This window comes from Rhinoderma darwinii, chromosome 4, assembly GCF_050947455.1.
Source record: "Rhinoderma darwinii isolate aRhiDar2 chromosome 4, aRhiDar2.hap1, whole genome shotgun sequence".
In the NCBI taxonomy this organism is placed as follows: Eukaryota; Metazoa; Chordata; class Amphibia; order Anura; family Rhinodermatidae; genus Rhinoderma; species Rhinoderma darwinii.
The window spans coordinates 379550838-379577001 of record NC_134690.1 but is presented as its reverse complement, the minus strand read 5'-3'; the positions used below and the strand labels follow the sequence as shown (position 1 = coordinate 379577001).

The window sequence follows — 26164 nt, the reverse complement described above, 5'->3', positions numbered from 1 at the left end:
GGGAGAGGGCCAGGCTCACAATCTCTGTTCTAGTTCATCCCAAAGGTGTTGGATGAGGTTGAGTTCAGGGCTCTGTGTGGCCAGTCAAGTTCTTCCACACCAAACTCCCCACACCATGTCTTTATGGACCTTGTACACTGGGGCAGTCATCCTGGAACAGAAACGGACCGAGCACCAAACTGTTCCCACAAAGTTGGAAGCTACACATGTCCAAAATGTCTTATGCTGGAGCGTTAAGATTTCCCTTCACTTGAATTAAGGGACCTTGGCCGACCCCTGAAAAACAGCCCCATAGCATGATCCCTCCTCCACCAAACGTTACAGTTGGCACAATGCAGTCAGGCAGGTAACGTTCTCCTGGCATTCACCAAACCCAGACTCGCCCATCAGACTGCCAGATAGAGCAGCGTGATTTATCAATCCACAGAACACATTTCCATCCAGTGGCAACTTTTCACCTCTCCATCCGCTGCTTGGCATTGTGATGCCAGGCTGGCATGCAGCTGCTCAGCCCCATGCCATGACGCTCCCGGTGCACAGATTTTATGCGGATGTTAATGCCAGATGTTTGGAGCTCTGTAGTTTGAGTTAGAGCGTGAGTGACTTTTATGTACTATGCGCCTTCAGCTCTAACTTTACGTGGTCTCCACTTGGTTGCTGTGGCTCTTAAACATTTCCACTCTTAAATTTTTCAACTGTGATATTGTAGAGGAAAGACATTTCACAAAATCTTTTGTTGTAACGGTGGTGTCCTATTACAGGACCACGCTGGAATTCAGTGATCTCTAGAACGACCCATTCTATCACAAATGTGTAACGGCGACTGCATGGCGAGGTGCGGGCTTTTATGCACCTGTATTCAAGGATTAAGAGGTACGTCCCAATACTTTCATCCATATAACGTATTAGATTCCATGGATCTAATAGCTCTAAGAACTGGCTAAGCACAGAGCCTACAAGTCTGTGGGAAATTGATTAACCTTTCTATGCCAAAACTTGCAATTTTCAGAGATGATTGACTTTTGGGCAGCTTACACCACTCGCAGAGCTTAGCAAACAGTAAGTGTTAGGGTATGTGCACACGACCATTTTTCAGGCGTAATTGAGGCGTTTTACGCCTGAAAAGACGGCTCCAATACGTCTGCTTGCAATGGGTCTTACGATGTACTGTGCCGACGACCTGTCATTTTACGCGTCGCTGTCAAAAGACGGCGTGTAAAATTACGGCCGTGTCAACGACGTGCAGGACACTTCTTGGGACGTAATTGAAGCAGTTTTTTCATTGACTCCAATGAAAACCAGCTCCAATTACATCCGTAAAAGACTCCTCGAAAAACATGAGTACGAGCAATTACGTCTGAAATTCTGCCGTTTTCTCCTGAAAACAGCTCCATAATTTCAGACGTATTTGCCGTGGTTGTGTGCACATACCCTTAGAATAGAAACCTGCATTTTGAAGCAGAAATTATAGCAGAAATTTACACCAGCTCCCAGCTTGCATAGGGGTGGCTGTGGTAATGTAGAGGCTTGTGCCATGCAACAGTAGTCCCCTGCAATCCATGGGATGGGGGGGGGGGGGGGGGGGGGTCCCTAAGCATTGCAATCAGTCAAATGCAGTGTCTAGACTGCATATTGCAGCCCTTTCCCATCACTAGGGCTGGGTTCACACAACCTATTTTCAGACGTAAACTAGGCGTATTATGCCTCGTATTACATCTGAAAATAAGGCTGCAATACGTCGGCAAACATCTGCCCATTCATTTGAATGGGTTTGCCGACGTATTGTGCCGACGACCTGTCATTTTACGCGTCGCTGTCAAAAGACGGCGTGTAAAATTACGGCCGTGTCAACGAAGTGCAGGACACTTCTTGGGACGTAATTGAAGCAGTTTTTCATTGACTCCAATGAAAACCAGCTCCAATTACGTCCGTAAAAGACTCCTCGAAAAACATGAGTACGAGCAATTACGTCTGAAATTCAGCCGTTTTCTCCTGAAAACAGCTCCATAATTTCAGACGTATTTGCCGTGGTTGTGTGCACATACCCTTGTAATTGAAACCTGCATTTTGCAGCATAAATTATAGCAGAAATTTACACCAGCTCCCAGCTTGCATAGGGGTGGCTGTGGTAATGTAGAGGCTTGTGCCATGCAACAGTAGTCCCCCTGCAATCCATGGGATGGGGGGGGGGGGTCCCTAAGCATTGCAATCAGTCAAATGCAGTGTCTAGACTGCATATTGCAGCCCTTTCCCATCACTAGGGCTGGGCTCACACGACCTATTTTCAGACATAAACGAGGCGTATTATGCCTCGTTTTACGTCTGAAAATAGGGCTACAATACGTCGGCAAACATCTGCCCATTCATTTGAATGGGTTTGCCGACGTATTGTGCAGACGACCTGTCATTTACGTGTCGTCGTTTGACAGCTGTCAAACGACGCGTAAAAATACAGCCTCGTCAAAAGAAGTGCAGGACACTTCTTTGGACGTTTTTGGAGCTGTTTTCTCATAGACTCCAATGAAAACAGCTCCAAAAACGGACGTAGAAAACGCCGCGAAAAACGCGAGTTACTCAAAAACGTCTGAAAAGCAGGGGCTGTTTTCCCTTGAAAACAGCTCTGTATTTTCAGACGTTTTTGGTCACTACGTGTGCACATACCCTTGAGCCGCTTCACACAGTTTTTTTTCTGGCAGTTTAAACTGCATCAGGAACTTAATCTAGTACTTGCATTTTTTTAATTCTATAGAGAAGCCTGCGGAGAAACCATCTGAAAAAAAGTTGTGCTGGGGGGGGAAATTGCCTCAGACAAATCAAAATGCAGGTATGTCTAGTGGACTTCATACAAAAACTTTAATGTAACAAAAGCATTAAAAAAAATAAATAATGTAGCCTTCCGTGTTCTATACTAAGAAACTGTTCACACTTCAGTTTCAATAGAGCGGTCATCAAAATATGGACATTAACATGCAAATTTTTGCACCACAAATCATTGGTATAAAGAACACACCAGACCCGGTTCACATCTGCATTGTCAGAGAAGCAGAAGAAAAGTGCCAAAAGCGCAGGCTGAACAGAGACAACACCCATTGACTTGTGGGGTCTGACAGGTTGTCTGGATCGACTAGAAACCCTAGCAGTATGCTGCGCTATAGTCTCCGGTATTTTTGGCAAAATCTACAGCTGACACCTCTTAGATATGAAGAGGGCCTTAGAGGAATATATCTGACAAGTGGCAGCAGTTTTCATTACATGCTGCATCAGGTTTCCTCAAATATTACGTGTGCCTTAGGGTATGTTCACACGGCAGCGTCCGTAACGGCTGAAATTACAGGGCTGTTTCCAGAAGACACGAGCCCCGTCATTTCAGCCGTAACGGCATGTGCAGGCGCTTGAACGCCGCGTCCATTACGGATGTAATTTGCGCTGCTTTTCATTGGAGTTAATGAATAACGGCTCCAATTACATCCCAAGAAGTGACATGACACTTCTTTGGCGCAGGCGTCTATTTCCACGGTCTTTTGACAGAGATGCGTAAATACGCCTCGTGTGAACAGACAAACGTCAGCCCATTGCTTTCAATGGGCAGATGTTTGTCAACGCATTCAAGCCGTAATTTCGGAGGTAATTCCAGGCGTAAAACACCCGATAACGTCCGTAATTTGGCTGTGTGAACATACTCTTAGTGAGGTTATAAGCCTGAAGGAACACTTTTTAATTTATTTTATTTATTTATTTTTTTTTTTTTTTTTTTAAACGTAAGGCATTGACACTGCAGATTTTATATGTACTTTTAAGCCAAAACCAGGAACCTAAACAGAATATATAAATGAAGACCTCATTAGGTCAATTCTGGTTTATAATTTTAATTTTTTTTAAATTAAAAAAACTAGGGGCAATGCCATTAGACAGGCATTTTGAATTCCAATATAGGATTCACTGAATTAGGCTTTTAGGCTATGCTAAGATGCAACCTTCACAAGGGTGAGACCCCTGCAAGATCTGGAAGAAATCTGCATAAACAGACCTTTACATCCGCAGTTTGTTTTTTACAGCACATAAAAAAAACCATTTAAGATCTAAAAAACCAAGACACCTTACTCCATAGAAGTTTATGGGCGCCTCTGTAATTAAGGATGTGCATCCATAGCCGTTCAGTTAGAAGCATTTCTATGTGACACCAGATTAGCCAAGACTACGACTCTGTATTTGCGGATGGATGAAAAATGCAGTTGTGTGAATGGGGCCTTAGGCTGCAAGAGGGGACGTGTCAGAACCAGCAGAGGGAAAACCGAAAAATTTGCAGGTTTAAGTAAATCCATTTTCTCACCATGTTTGCAGAGTGGTATGATCCAAGATTGTGCTGAGCCAATTAGATATTTTCCATTCTGCCCATTCACAAACACTAAATGGGAAACTGCAGCTAAATCCCCCGCCTGTCACTCATTCACCAAGTCAGTCTAGTATGAAGCTGGACAAGGACAACTGCTGGTAGATTGCCAAACACATAAGTATGTGTCAATTCATCAACTTGCTTACATGTTCATGGGTAACTAAACTTCAAAACGGACTGGTCAGGTTTTTTGATCAGTGGGGGTCCAAGCACTGAGACACCCACTGATCACTTAAAGGGGAGTGCTGCTTCGTTTCTAATCAGCTTTGTAAAGAATGCCAAGTGGTAGTCAGTCTTTCCGCGGAGCAGCGTGCGTGATCAATAAAGTCTCAGAAAGCGGCATATTGCTCACCTGAGCGCTTCTACTGCTTCGTACAATTTACACACCGACCAGTGTAACCATCCATTTGGTTACACTGAAGTAGAACAGATGAAACACGTCATACAATGGTACAGTGCACCTTTATGGTCAGCGGTGCCCCCCCCCCCCATAGGATACTCTAGGACTTCCTTCTGAGCTTTTGAAGCTGAAACCGTCCTCTTTCCTTGTCCTATATCATATAATGCTCTGTTCACATCTGCATTGAAGGCTCTGCTGGAAGCCTCCACTGCACTATTCTGTCCAGCAAGTCAAATGTGGCAAAGCATTGACATTAGACGCAAGACGATCTGGTGGCACAGATTCACCATTATTCTGCCCCTATGACTGAGCAGACCTGAAAGACCTCACACAGATGTATCATTAACTAGTGGAACCGTTTGCCTGCACAAGCCCGAGGTCACATTTATCAAAGTAATTTGTTCCTTGAGACTGAAGGGGGTTTTACACTGAACGAATATTGGGCAGATGAGCGCTCGTTGCTGATAGCTGCCCTGTGTAAACAGGGGAACGAGCAAGCGCTCAATCTGCTGGTCGTATAGTTGTCAGCAGCACATCCCTGTAAACCGGGAGATGCACTGCCGACATGATAATGTATGGAGACGAGTGATTGGAGTACAGACTGCTCATCCCCATCCATAGCTCCGTGTGACTGGAGTAAACGAGCGTCTTACTGATTGCCGCTCGCTGCACCACCTGCTTATCGGCAGGTATAAAAGGGCCTTAACTGTATGCCTTACCAGCAAAATCTAGATTACTTACTACTTATGTAATGTGTCTGTTATATAACTGGACAAAGGTTCAAGTGCCCCATGTGGCAGGTCATTTGTAGGTCAAATTCAGTGCTTAGTTTAACATCTCCAAAAAGGTACTAAACCCGTTATATATAGAACTCAAAATTGCCCACATAGTGCAAGTTACATGCTAAAATTAATGCTGCTTGCAATTGCCACTAGGTGGCGCTCACTGCATACATCGAACTCAGAAGTGAATTGTTCCCATACACAGGAGATTAGAGCTGTGCTTTGGCAAAAAAAAAATATAAAAAAAATTATATATATATATATATATATATATATATATATATATATATATACACACATACACATGACCCAATAGTCAGAATTTTGGGACTAGAAAAATAAAATTAGGTGCATGCTTACCTTTAAACAATGTTTATTAGCACCCCCACCCCCCCCAACATACAATAAATGACCACCACGATTGACTTTTTTGTTTTTATTGGAAAACAAATATACAACTTGGAATGGATTTGAGGCAAATTGTGCCATAAGCAGGTTCTTCTGAAAAGTGGATAAACCAAAGTAAACCTTTAACTGGTGAAGGAGCTTACAACTCACTGCTGGGTAATGCTATGTAGACCCCTCACCCAGTCATTTAAAGAAAAGAGAAAAAAGATAGTAAGCATGGTGAAGATGTTCCAGGTCTGGAGCAAACAATACAGTAGGAAAGGCAGGAAGGGTGGTAGGAAAAACAAGACATGTATCTGGATATACCAGCTTTGCATTAGTGCAACATAAGTTCAATATTGTTAACTATCTGTAGTTAGAGTCGTTGTTTACTCCACATTCCAACAAGCAGACAAGTTACTTGAAGAAATCCAACTTGGAGGGGAGGAAATTAAAAAAAAAAAAAAAAAGTGTAATTTAAAAATGAAGAGCCCAGATGTTCCCGTGTGACCAAATTCATGAAGGTCTTCCATGTGCACAAAAGGCTTTGTTAAAATCCAGAGTAAAGCCACATGCAGCATTTGTTACTTGATCAACTTCATGGAAAACAAATAAAAAAAAGTTTAAGAAAAAAAAAAAAAAGGAAAAGACAAGACAGTGACAGGAATATGAGAAACATGAATGGAATTCTAAATTACTATACATGCATTTTTTTTGACAGTAAGGGGGGGGAAACATTTTACAGATAAGTTACAAACAAAGAAAGGCAAATAAACATCTTTGTACAAGAAATTTAACACATTCTGTACAATCTTCACTTTGCTGTCATCATTTGTACAAACTCTGTAAGAGAAAAGAGAAAAAAAAAAGTGTGAAATCCCAAGTAATAAATCATTTCATATCACATGTCGCAGGTTCTCCCATTACATCTATTAAGCTGCGGCCTTGTCACCAATCACCACATTGTAAAACGTGTGCCGTCTCGCTGCATGTTCTTGTCTGCCGCATCACAAAACGGGTGATTTGTGGTAAAGTGTTTCAAAGCAGGCACACTATTTCAACATGTGAATGTAGCCTTAAAGTATTCGAGCACCTTCAACCCTTTCAATACCCTAAACAGATTTGCTTTCTTTGTGGCGTTAAAGAGGCTCTGTCACCAGATTTTCAAACCCCCATCTCGTATTGCAGCAGATCGGCGCTGCAATGTAGATAACAGTAACGTTATTGTTTTTTCAAAAACGAGCATTTTTGGCCAAGTTATGACCATTTTTATATTTATGCAAATGAGCCTTTCTTAAGTACAACTGGGCGTGTTTAAAGTCATGTCCAACTGGGCGTGTATTGTGTGTGTAACATCTGGGCGGTTTTACTTGTTTTTCTAGCTGGGCGTTGTGACTAGATGTGTATGATGCTGACGAATCAGCATCATCCACTTCTCTTCGTTACCACCCAGCTTCTGGCAGTTCAGACACACAGCGTGTTCGAGAGATCACGCTGTGACGTCACTCACTTCCTCCCACAGGAACTTAATCGCGTCGGATGAGCGAGGACACGCTGTGTGTCTGCACTGCCAGAAGCTGGGTGGTAACGAAGAGAAGTGGATGATGCTGATTCGTCAGCACCATACACTTCTAGTCACAACGCCCAGCTAGAAAAAACGCCCAGATGTACACACAATACATGCCCAGTTGTACTAAAGGCTCATTTGCATGAATCTAAAAATGGTCATAACTTGGCCAAAAATGCTCGTTTTTGAAAAAAAAACAACAAACTTTACTGTTCTCTACATTGCAGCGCCGATCTGCTGCAATACGAGATAGGGGTTTGAAAATCTGGTGACAGAGCCTCTTTAATAGGCCTTGTCATTTGCATCCAGCCAGCAGGAACAGGGGAGACAATTCTCACTCATTGGAAAAAAGACAACTTGGCAAAATCATTTGTAACCAAAAAGCTTTGTCCAACACAATTTAATGGAATGACATTTCCAAAGCGAAATAATTTGATAGGTGAAGCTTAAGACCCCTCCCCCGCTTAGAGTGCAGCCATATGGAAACTGTAAATACCCATCACTGGTGCAGAGGGCATGCGGTATAAATGTGGGCTGAAAGTAAAAATTATATATATATATATATATATATGTTATTTTGATGCCATTTTTTGCCCTTACTACACCAAGGCTGGATTCACAAGCCTGAAATGCTGCAGATTTTCTGTAGAGAAAATACAGTAGTCATCTCAGGTATGTGGTTGAATGCTGAACACATTTCAAACACGCTGCAGAACATTTTCCACATTAGATAGCCGCACGCTGCTTTCTAATGTAGAAGGGGTAAAATCTGCAAATTTGTGGATTTTGCTGTGGAAGAATCACAGAATATTGTGAATTAAATGAATTGCGAACGGTCTGGAATGTGGAGGTTTTTACTACCTGTGCATGGATTTAGTTTAAATAAAACCCTGTAATGTTTCCCTTATCCCTTCATTAAAACCAGGACTGCCGATCTAGTTACTTCTGCAGTTCTCTACAAACTTTCAACTGCATCTTAGCCCATGTCACTAGATTTACATCCACCATAAAACGAGATCACCAGAAATGTCAGCCCAAGTGTTAGACTGGAACCCACCTTCATAATTTACTTGACCGTCTCCATCAATATCTGCTTCCCTGATCATTTCATCGACCTCTTCGTCCGTTAATTTCTCACCCAGATTTGTCATGACGTGACGGAGTTCAGCAGCGCTTATGTAGCCATTTCCATCCTACAGAAAATAAAGACAGGCTCAGACGATTTGCTTCCCAGCCAAAGAACTCCATATTTAGCAGCTCCCGTGTGAGCGCAGTTACAATAGTATTCGTTACTATTTGTGATTCTGATCAGCAGGAGATTTAGGGAAGATACTGCCCAAAATATAAACAGGTTGACCGATTAGCCAGTTTATTAAGTGCATATGGAGAGGTTACTGCAATAGAAACAAGTGTAACTAGCCTTCTATACATTGGAGTGTAATAAATCACTATACCATAGCAAACAGCGTTAGTTCTGACAGAACACAAGTCACAGGCTATGTATATATATATATATATATATATATATATATATATATATATATATATATATATATATATATCAAAGGAAAACCGCTCCTGATTTTCAGCTGTTTTTTTATTCAAGCTAGCATTTTTCATGGCTGTTTATCGAGTGGTATTTCTATGGTCAATGAATGACCACCCCAAAAATGGCTCAAGTAGTGAAATGCACTTTAGTTTTTTTTGGAAAATGAGGCATAAAAAACCAAAAACACCGCCCTGTTAGAACAGAATGCTGTGTTTCCCATTGAAATCAATGGGCAGATGTTTGTAGGCGTTCTGCTTCTGATTTCAGCCTTTTTTTGGGCTGTTTATGGCCCGAAATAGCCTCTGCATACCCTTGACAATTCACTAGTGAATTTCAGCTTTAGACTGAATTCTGAAGCTTATTTATGGATTATAACTATAGCGTTTACACCAACACTAGAAGACTTCACGCATGTCACCGTTATAACTGTTCATATAAGACCAGTATCACTGAAAACACGTCCTGCATTAACAGCTCGCAAGTGATAGAAATTGGCTAGATAACTGGTTTACCATCTGGTCCATCACCTGCACTGCTAAAGTATAGAAAAAGGTACAGATCCTATAAACTAGCTCAAGCTTTTAACCCGAGTGACCAGCCCATTTTAGGCCCTAATGACCAAGCTATTTTATTCGTTTTTCTATAGTCGCATTCAAAGAGCTATAACTTTATTTTTTCGTCTACATAGCTGTATGAGGACTTTTTTTTGCGGGATAAGTTGTACTTTTTTAATAGCACCATTTTAGGGTACATATAATTTTGTTTATTAACTGGGGGGGATATTATAAAATTGTTCTATGTGTTTCACTGCAATTTCTCCAGTTTGTGTTTTTTTTTACGGCGTTCACCTTGCGGTTTAAATGATATATTAACTTTATTAATGGAGTCATTACGGTCGCAGCGATACCATATGTGTACTATTATTTATTTTTTTACACTTACTAAATAAAACCACTTTATGGAAAAAGATTTTTTTTTTTACTGTACTTTATTAATAATCTTTATTTCACTTTGATTACTTCTTTTATTAGTCCCACTAGGGTACTTTACTGTGCGATCTTCAGATCGCTGATATAATGCTTCGTATACCAGAGCATTATTGCCTGTCAGTGTAAATCTGGCGTGTCCTAATAGGCATATGTCCAGGGCAGACCTGGGGGCTTTTATCAGGCCCCTCGACTGCCATGACACCCCATCGGAGACCCGCGATTGCATTCGCGGGCCACCGATGGGTGACAGAGGGAGCGCACTCCCTCTAAAAAAGTTAAATGCCGCGGTCGCTATTGGTAGCGGCATGGGTGTTGGAGCAGGAGCTCAGCTGTCAGACAGCTGAGCCCCGGTGCCAGCTTGCACGGGAGACCCGTGCAGGACTTAGACTAGGCGAACGTGAGAAGGCGTCAGCCTAGCCTAAGGCCCCTTAGTGACGAATGTTAAAAGGCGTATCGCTGGTCACTAAGGGGTTAAATTGACCCGCTGTGTCAGCTACTGGTACTCATCAGGGGTCTAAGAGCTTTGGACAAAATATTTTAAGACGGTCAATGCTCTTTGCTATATGGCATTTGTGGTCATGTAATTATCCTGAGAGTTTAATGGGTTGGGACAATTAACATATTTTTTTCCCCACAGACGCCATCCAAACAGAAAAACGCTGATGCAAACTTGTCCGAGTTCGGCGCTGTCCAATTTTTTCTTTTTTGCAGACAGAAATATCTGCCACAGAATTCCTTCAGAAATTTTGACCTGCCTGCAATTTCTTGCTGCGATGTGGTTTTCCGTCATGCAGCGATAAAACGCTTTCTCTGCCTCATTGGTACCAATGGGAGGTCAGAGGTAACCGCAGCAAGAGAAGGCATGCAGCTTTTGTTTTTGTTTAGCAAACTGCCAAAAGCTGCCATAGGGGGAAAAAAAAAAAAAAAGCCATTTCAGATGTTTTTTTTATGCAGACTCAGAAGTTTCCACATTAAATGTGTGAACTGGGCCTTAGGCTGTAAAAAAAACTGGTTTTAACAATGCTTGTCTGAATAAGCACATAGCAAGTTAACCATTTGTGCACCAATGGCATTGATTGAAGCGTTATGCATATATGTATTCCAAGTAGCCAGTTTAATAGGGGCCACAGCACCTTGTGAAGTAGAAACTCAGGATTAGACAGCAGCGCTCGGCTAAGCTTCCTCTAATGGAGGCATGTTCACATGGCTTATCTTCAGCCGTTTTTTGGGCAGTAAATGCACCGTAAAACGGCTGAAAATACGGAAACTGAACGTCTCCAAACACGCCCATTGTTTTCAAAGGGAAAATGGAGATTTGTTCAGATTGGGTGTTTTTTTTTTACATGGCCGTTTGAAAGTGCGTAAAAACAGTGTAAAAAGTGCATGTCACTTATTGAGCCATTTACTGGTTCAGTAGAACAGCTGTAAAAAAAAATAAACGATTGATTCTTAAATGGCTGAAAATCAGGGGGTGTGTTCCCTTGAACGGCTCTGTATTTCACAGCAGTTTTGTTTAGCGTGTGAACATACCCTTATAGAAGTGAATGGGAGTTATGGAAACCATAGCACAGCCAGCTCAGCAGTTTCTGATCCCAGCCACCTTTAGGCTAGATTCACAAGAGCGTGGGGAAACTGATGTGAAAAACGTGCCTCATGTCCGAGGTGCCCGTGTGGGGGGTCTTATTTTTACAGATCCTTATAGACTTGAGCCTATGGAGGGCTGTTTAAATGGAAGATAATAGGACAGCTTCTATATTTCAGACCCTTCACACGGTCAGTTCAACAGCTGTGTAAAAAGTCCATTGACAAACATGCGTCCTGTTCTAACAGCCATCACGCGGACATACTCAACGCTCGTGTGAATAAGTCTCTGCCTGGATGTGCCAGACTCAGGTGAGGACAGGGGACTCCCACTCAACCCACATCGTGTGGCTATGCCATAAGTGTCAAAACTGGGAAAAGTCCTTTAAGTCTTCTGCTATGTTGGAGTATTCACACAGTAACACTAGAAGACACCAGTTAATAGAAATCAAGTTCTCAATACAGCCCTTTACACAGGATGAGAAATGCAACTCTTGAAACTCACCTTTACAGTTTATAGACAGGTGCTTCTACCAGTGGGATTGTGCTGTATGCAAACTAAAATTCAGTATGGTGTGTCAATCCTGCCCGGCAGAACAAACCATATGCAAATATGTGCAATGAGCCCAGAGGCTCCCTACAAACCACTGACTCCAGTGGAAAGTGACCGTCTAATCCTGCCAGCCAACCTGGCTGATTGTGAAGGTTTGTATCTGTCAAAATGTTTGTTTTAACAAATCCTGTTAGTATATTGGTGGACCCCCATTGTCTCCATATAATTCACAGCAATCCTCCCGAATGCTGACTAACTTAATCAATGTGGTTGCTAATTGATATTTATTAGGGCTGATTCACATCTGCATTGGAGGCTGTTAGGTGCCTGTCGCAGAGATCTGCGCTATGGTTTCCGGTAAGACCGCAGACACCAACGGAAACTGTCAATGAGCTCAGTCATCCGATGGTCTGTATGTAGTGCAGCAGAACGATTGTTTCCGTTTTCCATTGTTCTGCACCTCTGACAAAGCAGCACAACGGAATGACTCGATGCCGATGTGAACAGGGTCTTAGGAGATCCATCCTTCTAGAGAAAGCAGCTAGATTATATGTATCTAAAAGCTGACAGATGACATCTTGAGTCTTCATTCACATCTATGCGATTGTGCATAGCCATCTCTGAAGCTCCAGCCTTTTGACTTAGGCCATGTTCACACTTAAACAGTTCTATCTTCAGCTGTTTAAGGGAAAACTGCTCCTGATTGAGCCATTTAAGCAACTTGTGTTTTGCGGTGTATTTACAGCTGTTATTGGAGCAGTTTTTCTACTGAGTCAATGAAAAATGGCTCAAGTGAAATGCACTTTTTACAAGGTGTTTTTTTTACACGCCAGTTTTTAAAAACTGCTGCGTAAAAACACTGGGAACGGAATGCAGTTTTTTCAATGGGCAGATGTTTGGTGGCGTTCACAAACCAAAAAAGTCTGAAGATAGCCCGCGTGAACACCCTTAAGATACAATTGCTCCTACCACCAAGTAATACATTTGGTAATAAACGGACACTAAAAAAAACAACAAGTTAAATGAACTCTGACACTGTTGGAACACGAGTCCATAAAGTGTGAAAGTTTCTCTAAGGGCCTGTTCACGTCAGCGGTCAGGTTCCATTTTACCTTTGTCAGAAGAACTGATGAACCGTAAACTATCGCTCCCATTTGCATTACCATTGTAACCAACTCTGTTACATTGTTTCCGTTCCTTAAAGTTGTTTTTTTTCACTGAAAGTGCCATTGACTGAGCTATTCTATAAGTACTAAACACTGAAATGGAGATATTACCATTGGACTAAATGGTAATGCAAACAGAAACCGTTTCCGTTATTCGGTTCCTCCAATGGAAAGGCTGAATGGAATCGGCTCGCTGATGTGAACAGACCCCAACATGCATGCTTTTAGGATCGCCACACCTGGCAGAAATTTATGCCGATTTCACCCCTTCTACATTGAAAAGGCTTAAATCTGCTGTAAACATCTCACAGGATGAGCAAGCTACAGATCTAAAAATCCACTGCACGCTCAGAACTCTGTGCAGAAAATGGTCTGCTGCATCTCAGCCGCATGGCTGGTTCTGTAATCTGCTGCAGTTTGTGTGAAGAAACCCAGACAGAAAATCTAAAAAGCACTTCCATCCTGTGTGAAGGCCTTCGGATAGTTTCATCTTGTTTATACTTCCAACTAAACTCCCACATGCTAAACTGGCACCCATGACATGGCAGTGCCAAACCCAAATTTCACCCATGTACTATTAAGATCTGCCTGTTACCCTATATTCAAACCCAAGTTTGAGGTTGGACTAGATATGCCATAAAATACTGAAACAGCCAGGCAATACTGTAATAAGTAAAATATATTGGCATATTAGTAAAGTAACGGCAGCCTTTTAAAAAAAAATAAAAATAATTTGCTGATACCTTGTCAAAAACACGGAATGCTTCTCTGATTTCCTCTTCACTATCTGTATCTTTCATTTTTCTAGCCATCATAGTCAAGAATTCAGGGAAGTCAATTGTTCCATTACCTGTTGAAGAAAAGGGAGGATTAGAAACAAACCACCAATTGCCAGCTTAAACTATAACCCACAGAGGACGTCTCATACCATCAGCATCTACTTCATTTATCATGTCCTGCAGCTCTGCTTCTGTGGGGTTTTGCCCAAGCGACCTCATCACTGTGCCCAACTCCTTTGTTGTGATGGTGCCATCACCATCCTTGTCAAATAGTGAAAAAGCTTCTTTGAACTCTAAGAAAACAAAATTGGAGTTACGTAAACCATCTAGAAATAGACATTCCATATCCACCCACCGGCAGTACTATGCGCCCTTTCCACATGATCTCACAAGTATAGGCCTGTTTATAAGGATCGTCCCATGACTGCCTGCAGCTTACATACCAGGTTTCCAAGTACAGGGCATTGCTGTAAGTGTCATGTGTAATCATAGGTAGATATTAATGCTCAATCCTAATAAAGTGTCCCTGCAGAAAGCGGAGGAAAGGTCACATGGGAACTACTTTGCCAGAGGGATGACCTCCTACGGCCATCATCTTGCAAAACTCAAGATAAAAATGCATTACCATCTTCTACCATCTGAGTATTTACACCAACAGGTTCAGGCAGCTTTTATTTTACTGTAAATGGTTACATTTTGGGTGCAGTAACTGTATTAAATATCCATTAGGCTGGAGTTAAACACTAATTGAAATGAGCACGCTGCAGATTTTCAAAACCACAGCACATCCATTCTTTTCCGAGTGTGAAGTTTAAAATTTGCAATGAAAAGTGTAAATCCATGGCAAAATATTCCACTACATCTGGATGTATCCAAAGTGGTTCTTAATGATAGAAGTGACAGAACAAGCTTACCTGCAATCTGCTCTTCTGTCAGTTGGTCAGCCTGAAAAACAAGAGAAGTGTGAGTAAGTTTTTAATCTGAACTTCAGCATTATTCATAATATGCAGGTAAAAGAAACTTATTTTGCTCCTATTTCTAGAAGATTCCCCCTGCACACGGCCATGACCGTAAACAGTCCTTTACTACAGGCATGGCCGGAGACTGTCACCTATATTTGCGAGTCATGCTTCCATTATAAAGTATGGGAGCAAGTCCCATGAAAGAAAGGACACGTCCCATTTTTCTGGATCACTTCTACAGCCCTAAATATATGGGAAGGTGTCTGGGCAATAGAAATGAATGGGTCTGTAATTACAGATTAATTGCAAAACTGATTGGGAAGGGAATATAAAAAAAAAAAAAAAAAAAAAAAAAAAAGCCACAACATGTTAACCCAGACTTGCGGCCAGCTCACATAAGCGTTCGCTTTCCGTTGAGGGGTTCCGTCTGAGGTTTCCGTCGTGGAACCACGCAACTGAATCACCATTGATATCAATGGTGACGGAAACATTGCTAATGGTCAGCGTTCCGGCAGGTTTCCGTTTTTCCGACGGAATCAAAGCGCAGTCGATGGGAGGTTGGAGACGTAAAAGCTCGAAGATAGGGCATGTCACTTTTTTCCACGAGCTCGTGGGAAAAAAACGCCTCTGATTGAAATCAACAGGAGGCATTTGACGTTTGTCACGTGGTTTCCACTGGCCCTTCCTGGGCAGTGTAAACAAGCACCGACGAACAAGACAACTTGTTGATCGGCACGCATTTCGCAAGGAGCTATAGTATAGGGACGAGCGCCCCTTACTCCTGACGCTTGTCTCCATACATCATGGCTTACTGTTTACACAGGGAGATGCGCCAATGACCACAATAATATTTCACTTTAACACAATACAATCAGCCTATGAACGAGCAAATGCTCATTCATCTGCTGATCGCTTCCCTGTTTACACAGGGCAATCAGTCAATGAGCGTCCTATGAATAGTTTGCTGATAATTGGCCGGTGTAAAACGGTCTTCAGTATGGAAGCCAGCTCAAGTCACTAGGCCAATATCATGCAGTGAGCAAAGGTGTACATAAGTGCTTTACCTCTATGAAAAGAGTTATAAAATCATTAACCAATTAAACCATTAAAAGACAATGCAAGTTCAAAATGTAACCAATATTATAAAAATAAAAAAAAAGCCATAGAGAACAATGTCAGTTCATCCCTACAAACACTTAGAGGGGTGTTCTGGTTTTTTTAAAAAAACTTTTTTTATTGTACTATTTGAGAATTCTGAATGAATTCTTAGATGAAGCTCTCCTGTTCAGGATCATCCTCTATAAGCAAGATCCAAGAGTGGCTACAAAGTCTCACTGTGGAGGACTGTCGATGCATTACCAACACTCCATTGATTTCAGTGGGAACTATGCAATGCTCTATTTCTCCTGTGGTGGTGCTGCAGGGAAAACTGTTCTTGAAAGATTATAGCAGATTGCTGGGGGCTCAAGCAGCACAATCTGTAACATGTGCCACTGACAGACCATTCTAACAGAGGGGTCGTCCCAAGTGGACAACCTCTAATACTTCTTTACAATCAGCCTGGTTAAAGCAGCATTCTAAAGTAGTGGCTAGAATGGCCTCACTTTACAGAGATGTATGACACCTTCCACAATGCAGATGATGGTACACTACACAAGCGGTCAGATGTTAGGAGCATGCAAGGTTACAATTCTAGGAACAAAAAAGCCTTTATCCACAAACAGCCACTGTAGTCAGTGGCCTGTCTGGTATTGCCCCGCAGTCCTATCGAAGTGAAGCCAATGTCATTAGGATCAAAGCCCCTAAATAAGAAAGTAGGTCTCCAAAATTGGGAGTGTTGGTGTAATATAACAATATACCTAGTAAGCTTATCTAGCTTCAGTCCAAAAAGGTGTAAAGGAGAAAAAAAAACACAATATACACAATAGCTTTATAGGACTGATACAAGGAAACTTGTAAACACATTTAACCAACACTAGAGAAAAAAAAAAAAAGTCACTTTGTATGGATAAACCATATAAAAAAAAAAAAAAAGTCAGAAAAGCAAAATTTCATCTACCAACAAAAACAACCTAAATGATGCATGTATATGGCAAGCAAACCTGAAGTTACATAGAAAACTTCTACATTCACCTAAGACTAAAGCTTAAGTTGAAGAATCCTTTGCACTGAGTGAGCCCATCACAGCTCTGGAATAGGCCAGAGAAGGTGCCCTAACTGACTAGGCAGAACGCAAGTTCCCTGCTCTGGCACAGCATCAAATACTATGCTACTAAAGATTATGGGAAGGGCATCAGGGGCATGTTTGTGGTAGCTGCCTAACCAGCACCTCAGACTACTTTTATGATGTGCAGGGTCATTTACATAATGTGCACAAAACTGCAAATTATTTTTTTCTCTTCTTTTAAAGAACTAGATTCTTTTGGGGTAAAGACTTTAAATTAAATAAAAAATTTAAAAAAAACACTATCCAGGAGATAGGTCCTCTTTAAATTAATGTACACATCACATCTACCATAGCAAAGCATTTTAAACAGCTGACTCACTTTATGGAGAAATGTTTGTAGCTAGTCATAGATTTCATACATAGAACCTATTCATGATGCAAATGAAAGGGAATCCTTCCCACCAGTACCCCTCAAGAATAGCCCAGACGGCAAGATATGTATGCTCCACCTAGACAGATTACTTGATGCATGTTGGCCTAGTTGAAGTATGACATCACCATATCTTTAAACCAGCAATGACGTAAATAATATATGCCTAGATTAAAATATCAGCAAAATTCATGGCTGTAACTACAAGTCCTCAAGAGGCATTATAATAGACAATACAATGCTAAGAGGAAAAAGCATAAAAAAAGTAAATAGATAAAGATTGGTTAAAGTGATGGAAACAAAGCCCACTATTTCATCCTGCCAACGCCACACTCGCCAAGCACTGCGTATGCTCCAAACATATACTGTGTGGTCACGCAAGCGAAAGGCTGGAAGCAAATGGCGATACAGTTGTTGAGTTCTGTACACCTTATGGATTATAATAGCACCCCAACATACATCACAGCTATCTCTCCAGCTTACGTGAGCTGCTCGTCATAGTTCTCGAAGCTCCAACAGGTCAAGAGGTAAGGGTAGGTTCACATGGAGTTGACACGCAAACCGCATCAGAAAACATTCACAAATGACCGAAAATGCCTCCCATTGAATTCAATGGGAGGCTGAGTTTTCCCCACAAGCGGAAAAAAGGGACATGCCCCATCTTCGGGCGTTTAAGTCTCTGACCTCCCATTGACATCAATGGGAGGCAGAGAAAGCATATTTCGTGGTGTTTTTTTGCGCACAGTGCTCAATGGTTGCAGGTAAAAATAAAAATATATAAAAAAAAATAAAAAAAAAATCTGCATGAAGTGCAAAATCTGCCTCAAAATTCCAAACTGAATTTGGAGGCAGATTTTCTGCCTGCAAAAAAGCTGTGAACCCAGCGTAAGGCTATGTTCACACGGTGTATTTTGACAAGTTGTTTGACGCGGAAACCACGTTGCAAAACTCTGCAAAAACGGCCCGAAAATGCCTCCCATTGATTTCAATGGGAGGCGTTGGCGTCTTTTTCCCACGAGCAGTAAAACTGCCTCGCGGGAAAAAGCAAAATGCCCTATCTTCGGGCGTTTCCGCCTCTGACCTCCCATTGACTTCAATGGGAGGCAGAGAAAGCGTATTTCGCAGTGTTTTATATAACTTATGCCCGCAGCGCTCAATGGCCATGGGCGAAAAACGCCACGAAAATCGGCGTGCAAGGAGAGGAAAATCTGCCTCAAACTTCCAAACGGAATTTGGAGGCAGATATTCCTCCTGCAAAATACTCCGTGTGAACATAGCCTTAGAGTTCAACAGGCCTTAGCCACACAAAAATAGGAAAAAAATCACGAACCGGCTAGCAAGACACCACCAAGGCATTTGTAAATTCCACTCAAAATCAGTCTGCCCACAAATGCCTAATGCGCCAGTCCAACACCGCCTATTGGGATAAGAAAGGTCTGACAGGTGGGATTTTTACCTATCCAAAATGTTGTTGCCACTGGATGCATTACCAGGGGCATCAGTCAATCCTGTGCTTTTGAAACAGATTGGAAATGGATACAAATTTGGAAGTGGTTGGGCATTGGCATCAGGTAACCGCTAGATTACATAGGATAAGACTTGTATTATAAGGCCTAAACTATACAGACCCCCTTTTAAAGGGGTTGTCCACAACTGATGACCTATCCACAGGCTGGGTCATCAGTATATGATCGGTGCGGGTCCGACCCATCAACGGTTCCAGCTGCCTCCAGATGTTTTAACGGTATGCAGTAGTTGGAGCCGGAAGCTGATGTATAGTGGCAATTCTGCAGAACTGCTCCCATTAACGCAAATAGCAGAGCTGCAGTTCTGCAGAACCGCCACTACACAGCTGTTTGAACCATCTGCTTTTGGCTCCAACTACTGCATACCATTCAAAACATCTGGATCAGCTGATCGATGCGGGGTCCTGACCAATCATACTGATGTCCTATCCTGTGGACAAGTCATCATTTGACCGGTCATAGACAACCCTTTTAACTTAGGAAGTCTATTCAAAGTGGGAATGCCAGAAAGCAAGATGCGTTACTCACCTGATCTGTGTTCCTGTGCAACAGTTTCCCACAACGGCTTACTGTGCTGCAGGGACAACAAGCCAGCATACCCACATGATTGCTGGTCAAAGGCCTCAGTGGTATACAGCACAAAACTGCTGAGGGCAGCAAATGGCTGCAGCGATCACACGTGTAAATAATAGACAGTTGCTGTAGCAGAACAAATAGTGGCGGAGAGCACAGATGTGGTTGCGATGGAGCCTCAGGGGTTCTATCAGATGAGTAATGAGCCTTATTAGGTCATTCCTTTAAGAAGTTCATTAATAAATTGACAACTGGGTGTTCCTATTCCCCTAGTCAAAGGGATGTGTCTCTACAAAGTCCAATCAGTGCTGAAGGTACCACCCCCATCTGGCAACGCCCAACTATCAATTTATGCACACATTTCTAGGCAGAATTACAGAGGAATAGCACAATGTAGACTAACTAATAAATCTGCCACAGAAGCAACTTTCCCATAAAACAGAACTCCTCTAAAGAGGTCATGTCACCTTTCCTGAAATCTGAGGACAAACATTGGTAGCATGTTACGACATGCCATCACCATCCAATGGGCTAGGGTCCAACCACTAAATCCTGCCACTCAAAGTAGCAGAACTAGGAAGCCACCACGCCAACGAGTCTAGGCAAAGCCCAATAAATAGTCAATGGTCACACACTTGGGAAAACAAGCAGTGCCAACAGAACATGGAGGTACTGTTGCCACTGTTCTAGTGGTTAGACCACAACTGATCTAACATTGATGGTATATTGCGAGGCTGTGCCACCTATGTCAGATGAAAGCCCCATTAATGTAATAGCCCTGCGGGTACATTCACACATACTGGCTGTCACAATTTTATCAAAAAACCATAGAAAACCAGCAGGTGTAACCTACAACTTTATGCCTAAAGCATTAGCCCTCTATTCAAAGAACTTGCGGTAAGTAGATAAGCCAGACACCAAGTTCAATGCCCTACACCCACAAACCCATTAGCCAATAGAAAGGAATGAGACACCCACATTTCTATCTATCAATGGAATGTTCTCAAAGCTGAAATTATTTTCGCCCAAGGCCGCTAACGCCAGCTCCCATTTGCTGTTGAAGGCCAGTGTCACAGCAGCTGCTGATTTCCATTCCTAATCATGGGAGGGACAATGCCCAAGTCAATTGGCGACCTACTGGACTTTATTTTTTTTAGAAAATCTGCAGCTGAAGAACTCATTTTTGCTGTGGGTTGGCCACTGGTTGCACATGCGTGGATTAGCGCTATTGTAGTTTATTGAAGTTATCCACAGCTGTAATGAGCATGTTGTGGACGTTCAAATCTGTAGCATGTTCATTATTCCATGCAGATATTTTCCTGAGCATGTGAATAAGAGTATAAATTCTCCACACATACATTGCAGATTGAATGTTACTGTCAGGATTTAGTTGAGCATACCATTGACAAGCCACTGTGTGAATTTTGCCTGAGATAGTCAACTAAGGCCCCATGCACACAACGACAGATTTTTTGTAATTATTGAGCCATTCATTTCCATGGCCAACAGATAACTTGCTGTACATTTACGGGAAGGTGCATTGGCTGAAGAAAGTCCATGAATAGGACTTTTTTTTTTTTTTTTTTTACAGACTGCCCAGCCTGTGTTGTGTGCATGAGGCTTTATACAGATGTGGGAATTCAAATCCCAGAGGTTACAAGTGCATGGCTGCCACCATTCACAGAATACAGGTTGCTGTAAACTGCAACCTGCATTCTACCAACTAATATGAAATCCATGTTTAAATAAAAACTTGCTCCTGTTCATAAAAGGAGTGTAACTCAGGTCTTTCATGTAAAATCTCCAAGTCAATGTACTTGCAAGTAAGCAATAATGCAGAGAATTCAGTCTGCACAGAACAGGACATCCAGGGCCTCATATACAAGACTGTTTAGTGTCTCAGCAACCAGACCACCACTATAATTCCCTAACCTGCTCTGGATTGGTTGCCATGTGCAACATTAGCAATTTCATGCAAGAGGGCAATCCTACCGTTCCATAGGTAGAATACAGACTACCATAAATGGTCACCTGCAATCTGCTGAGACAATAGGGAGAACTTTTGTAGATCACTCCGTTTAAATGGGAAAGACTAAGCTTCATAGATTACTGTAATCCATTCCCTTATATGTTGCTATGCCTTAAACCCCATAGTTTGGACATTAATATAATCTACATGGTAAGTGACACCAAGGGTTTCCATCAACAGAAGCCCGACCGTAATTTCCTTTACAAGCCTGACCGTGAAGATACAGAGACTCATATCACAAGGAGTAAGTATTACAACAAGCTACATTCATTTTCTGGATGCTGGCAGTAATGTAAATACAATTGTCATTCTTGTTGCCATAGTTACGTCCAGCTTCACTGTTTACATAAGTAGCAACAATTAGAGCAATGTGCCTGGACAGAGGCTCCAGAACAAAAGCCTTCCACTGCTTGCATTGCTGGCCTTATTCACAAAAGGCGTACAAGGTTTTATATCAACGTAACTAAACCTTACACATTCAGAGCTTTTCTTCAACACCGTTACCTGGCAAGACCTGCCCATTTCAGTCTTATACCCTACATGCATGCAACTGCCAATGCCCACAATGGGATGTGAACCACAAGTTGGCAAGGTGCCATGTCTAAATATCTGGGCTCATAGCAATAAAACAGAGGGGGAAGCAAAACTTTGCTCCACTATTCAGTAAAACCAAACCGATCAGCCTCGCTAGCAGTCTTCAGAGCCAGGTATCCATTAAGCTCAATACTTGTGGTAGTCTGGCGCAGTAAACCTAGCAGTGCCCCTTACAAAGAAAACGAAGAGCCAACCCTGACACTTATTCTACACGCTCCGCTACAGTAGGGAGGACCGGTTATGTCAGACAGGGGAACACTAAGAGTCCGCGTGCCACGCCTATCCGGAACAAAAACTAAACAACTCTGCTCTACTGAGCCCATAGATAACATGGAGCTTGTGAAAGCACAAAAATAAGTATTAAAAACACAAACATTTTATTTTACACCGTGCCGAAGAATGGCGTTGACTCAAACGCCAACACGACTAGCCTTTAGGGCGCGTCTAACACATTGTAAGGACTAGTCAATAGAGCGCAGTGAAGGCAGTTTTAGAGGAATGTTCCCAAGAGAAAAAAAAAATTAAATATGGAAGTATGCATGAGAACTGCCCTGCGGGATATCTACAAGTCAGAATGGGCAGGACTCGAGCCCTTCCTTCCGGAAACTGCAGCACAATGCGGCTGGACCCACCCTGATCTAGGGAGGAGACGACAACTCCTGTCACTGGGTAACAAATCTCTCCGCCAACTCCCTATACGGGATATACGACACCTCCTGCCTGAACTTTGGCCAGGGCACCTATGAACAGACCCGTTTATTGGGGTGGGGGGGGGGGGGGGGAGATCATTTACATGCAGGCCATAGTGCACGTAACCCTTTAATGCCAAATAAAGCAATGGGTGCACTTAATGACTGTGCAGATCACCCGAAAAAAAATCTGCCACTTTGCGAACAGCAGCTTGGCTCAGGCCACATGTTACCCTGCAGCCCTGCCTGGTACTGAACGACACAGCTTCCCATAGGTTGTTAGAGATTATGTAATGCCACTTCTGGATACAAAGAGCCTGTCAGTCATCAGCAGGGCGTGGGAGGAGGAGATCTGCATGCGGCAGCCCTGGCATTATTCAGCAGCCCTGTACAAACCCTGCTCAGCTTGGAAACTAGATATGGAGCAACACCCAGCCCATGAATTCAACAGCAGCTCCAATGAATGAACTCCCTTACAGCATCCACACACACACACATTAATACAGATCCATCGCTAGCATAAAGTCATACACATCCGAGACAAGACACAGGATCTGAGACAGATCTACCCAAAGCAGCACTGCAGCAGCCACAATGCTTTGTCTAACTGGTAACCCAGGCGTTGATTGACAGGCTTATACCAGCAGTCATGATTGTGTTTTCGTATCAACCTCAAGATGTTCTGCAGCTCTTGTGCTATTCCTAGCAATCCTTAACACAAGAAGCTCTGCAGCAGCCATGTTTCATGATTGACAGGTCTAACCCCAAAACGCCTGCAGCAACGAGCAGATTTTAAGCCCAACACCAGTCACATGGCGTAACATACATTGCTGAGCAGTCTACCACCCAGAGGATCTGCAGTAGTTGACGATTGACAGGTGCGCCCCAAGAAACGCTGCAGTCTATCGCGTACAGCCACTACAGAGAATATATGACAGGACGCAGATCCTCAGCATAGCAACAAGGTATCAGCCAAGATGTAACGATCACCTACACCCTCCATTACTGCCTGAGCGATCATTGGAAGCCACGTTCCGCATTGATTTATTAATGCAGCTACGCAGTAAGCCCTCCGGGAAAACCAAGACAATGCACAGCCAGCGAAATGAAAAAAAAAAACCGAGAGATTAGCCTGACGAAGGATAAAAGCCCGAAAAGAAGCAAGGCGGCCATAGTGCGATACTCACCATTTCCAAAGGATGTAATTAGCGCGCAGCTCCAGCAGCAGCTCAGAAGTCACAACCTCACCCCTCGCAGGCTCAACTCGGACTAATTTTCAACCGCCGCCAACCGCTCTTCATAAACACCTCCCTCCGCCCTGAATTCCTCCGCCAACGCGCTAACCCCGCCCTCCTAACGAAAAAAGTGATGGCGCGGCTTCTCTGCACACATGAGCCGCACTATAACTTCTCGTACGAAAGATAGAAGTAGTGAGAGTCGGTAAAAATCACCTAATCTGGTATCGGAAGTGCTGAGTCTTTTAGTAATATGGGATTATTAGTAATGTGACAAGTGGTGCGCTTGCGGCAGGGGACTATTTTTACAACGCGCGTGTACACTAAAGACTGACGAGGCTTGTGCGAGTGTGATGAGCTGAACGTTGATTGGTCGATCCGTACCTGCAATGCGTCACTCGGACATGCACACTGTGGTCGCAGCGACGCATGCGCACCGAGGGCTGCTGATAAACGCAGCAGCAATTGGGAGGAGACTGGAACCTAATAGTACTAATACAGCAATGAAGGCAACATATACCTATACATGCTGTTCAAGTGTCAGCCATCCAAATGTAACAGGCAGTTGTCAACTGCAGCCTTTACGCCATAGACAGGGCTGGAGAGGACAGCAGTTCACTTATATCAACATTTATTAGACGTATATATGATAAGCGAGTCTCAGTCACCTCAAAATACACCGTGCAAGTTAAGTGCAGCCTTACCGTGCTATAATAATGGTTATTGCTCTACCTCTGACATGTTCTGGAGAAGTTTACGTTAAATATATACCGACAGGTGTATACGAGGTGCCGTAGAAAACATGGTATATATAGACGCCCCATAACACCATAGCGATAATATTAAAAGCAACCGTTATTTATAAGGGCCATCATATTCTGCTCCGCCCCCTCTACTACACCATGTGGTGCCCCTATGCAAGTTGCAGCCCCATGTTAAACCAACAATTGCATTTATCACCATATTATAACTGATAATGAGCCAGTCCCAGATCTGACCTGGATTTACTGTGCATGAGGATATACTTATATCTGCTGTAGGTGGCTGTCTATCAATATTATCATCTATTGCAGTGGAGAATGTCGGGCGAGGTCACTTTTATCTCTTAAGTGCCCTTATAATACTAAACTAGAGGGAGAATTAAATATTCCGCCAAAGTGTCAGTCAGTTGGCTCACAATTACTTACCGCCTCCGCTCTGTGATTCGCATCAGCCATTTATCAGATGCCAGTGAGGATACACCACGCACTTATATTCGGGCGTGACTCCTGGAGTCCTGTTTCCAAGGTGGAGAACGGGGCTCAGGACTGGCCCTTTGTGGGAGCAATTGCAGTTCATGGGTGTAGCTGGGGGTGCTAATGGGGCACGCGCTCCAGATGGAGCACCAACAAGGTTCTCTGGGGCAGATTTACTATTCAAAATGTACCATAATTGGGGCTTAAATTAAAGGGGACTAGAGAGAGAGAGTCGTGCGTGCGTGCGCACGGCTCTCTCCATTCTGTTCAATGTCAGTTCTGGAAAAAAAACAAGCAAGCGCTGCTTGAACAGAATGGAGAGAGTGTCGCGCACGTGCGAGCCTCTCTCTACTAGTCCCTGACTGAATTCTGTGGCCAGCGGCCGCCGCACCAGGCGATATAGGGGTCGTGAGACCCCCGTTATTGATATACAGTGGATATAAAAAGTCTACACACCCCTGATAAAATGACAGTTTTTGTCATGTTACAAAGTCAGTACAAGATGAATAATTTCAGAACTTTTTCCTCCTTTGATGTCACCTATAATCTGTACAATTCCATTGAAAAAACAAACTGAA

At 42.8% G+C, this 26164-nt stretch overlaps 1 protein-coding gene across 1 annotated transcript; it reads right to left on the bottom strand.

Moving 5' to 3' along the window:
* Nucleotides 1-5996: 5996 nt before the first annotated feature.
* On the bottom strand, nucleotides 5997-24406 carry CALM2 (calmodulin 2). The gene is made up of 6 exons (XM_075863203.1): nucleotides 24304-24406; nucleotides 15061-15091; nucleotides 14296-14439; nucleotides 14111-14217; nucleotides 8587-8722; nucleotides 5997-6805 (listed from the first exon to the last, which is right to left on the bottom strand). The coding sequence occupies exons 1-6, from the start codon at nucleotides 24304-24306 to the stop codon at nucleotides 6777-6779; spliced, it is 450 nt and encodes a 149-aa protein (XP_075719318.1). The 5' UTR covers nucleotides 24307-24406; the 3' UTR covers nucleotides 5997-6776.
* Nucleotides 24407-26164: the final 1758 nt, after the last annotated feature.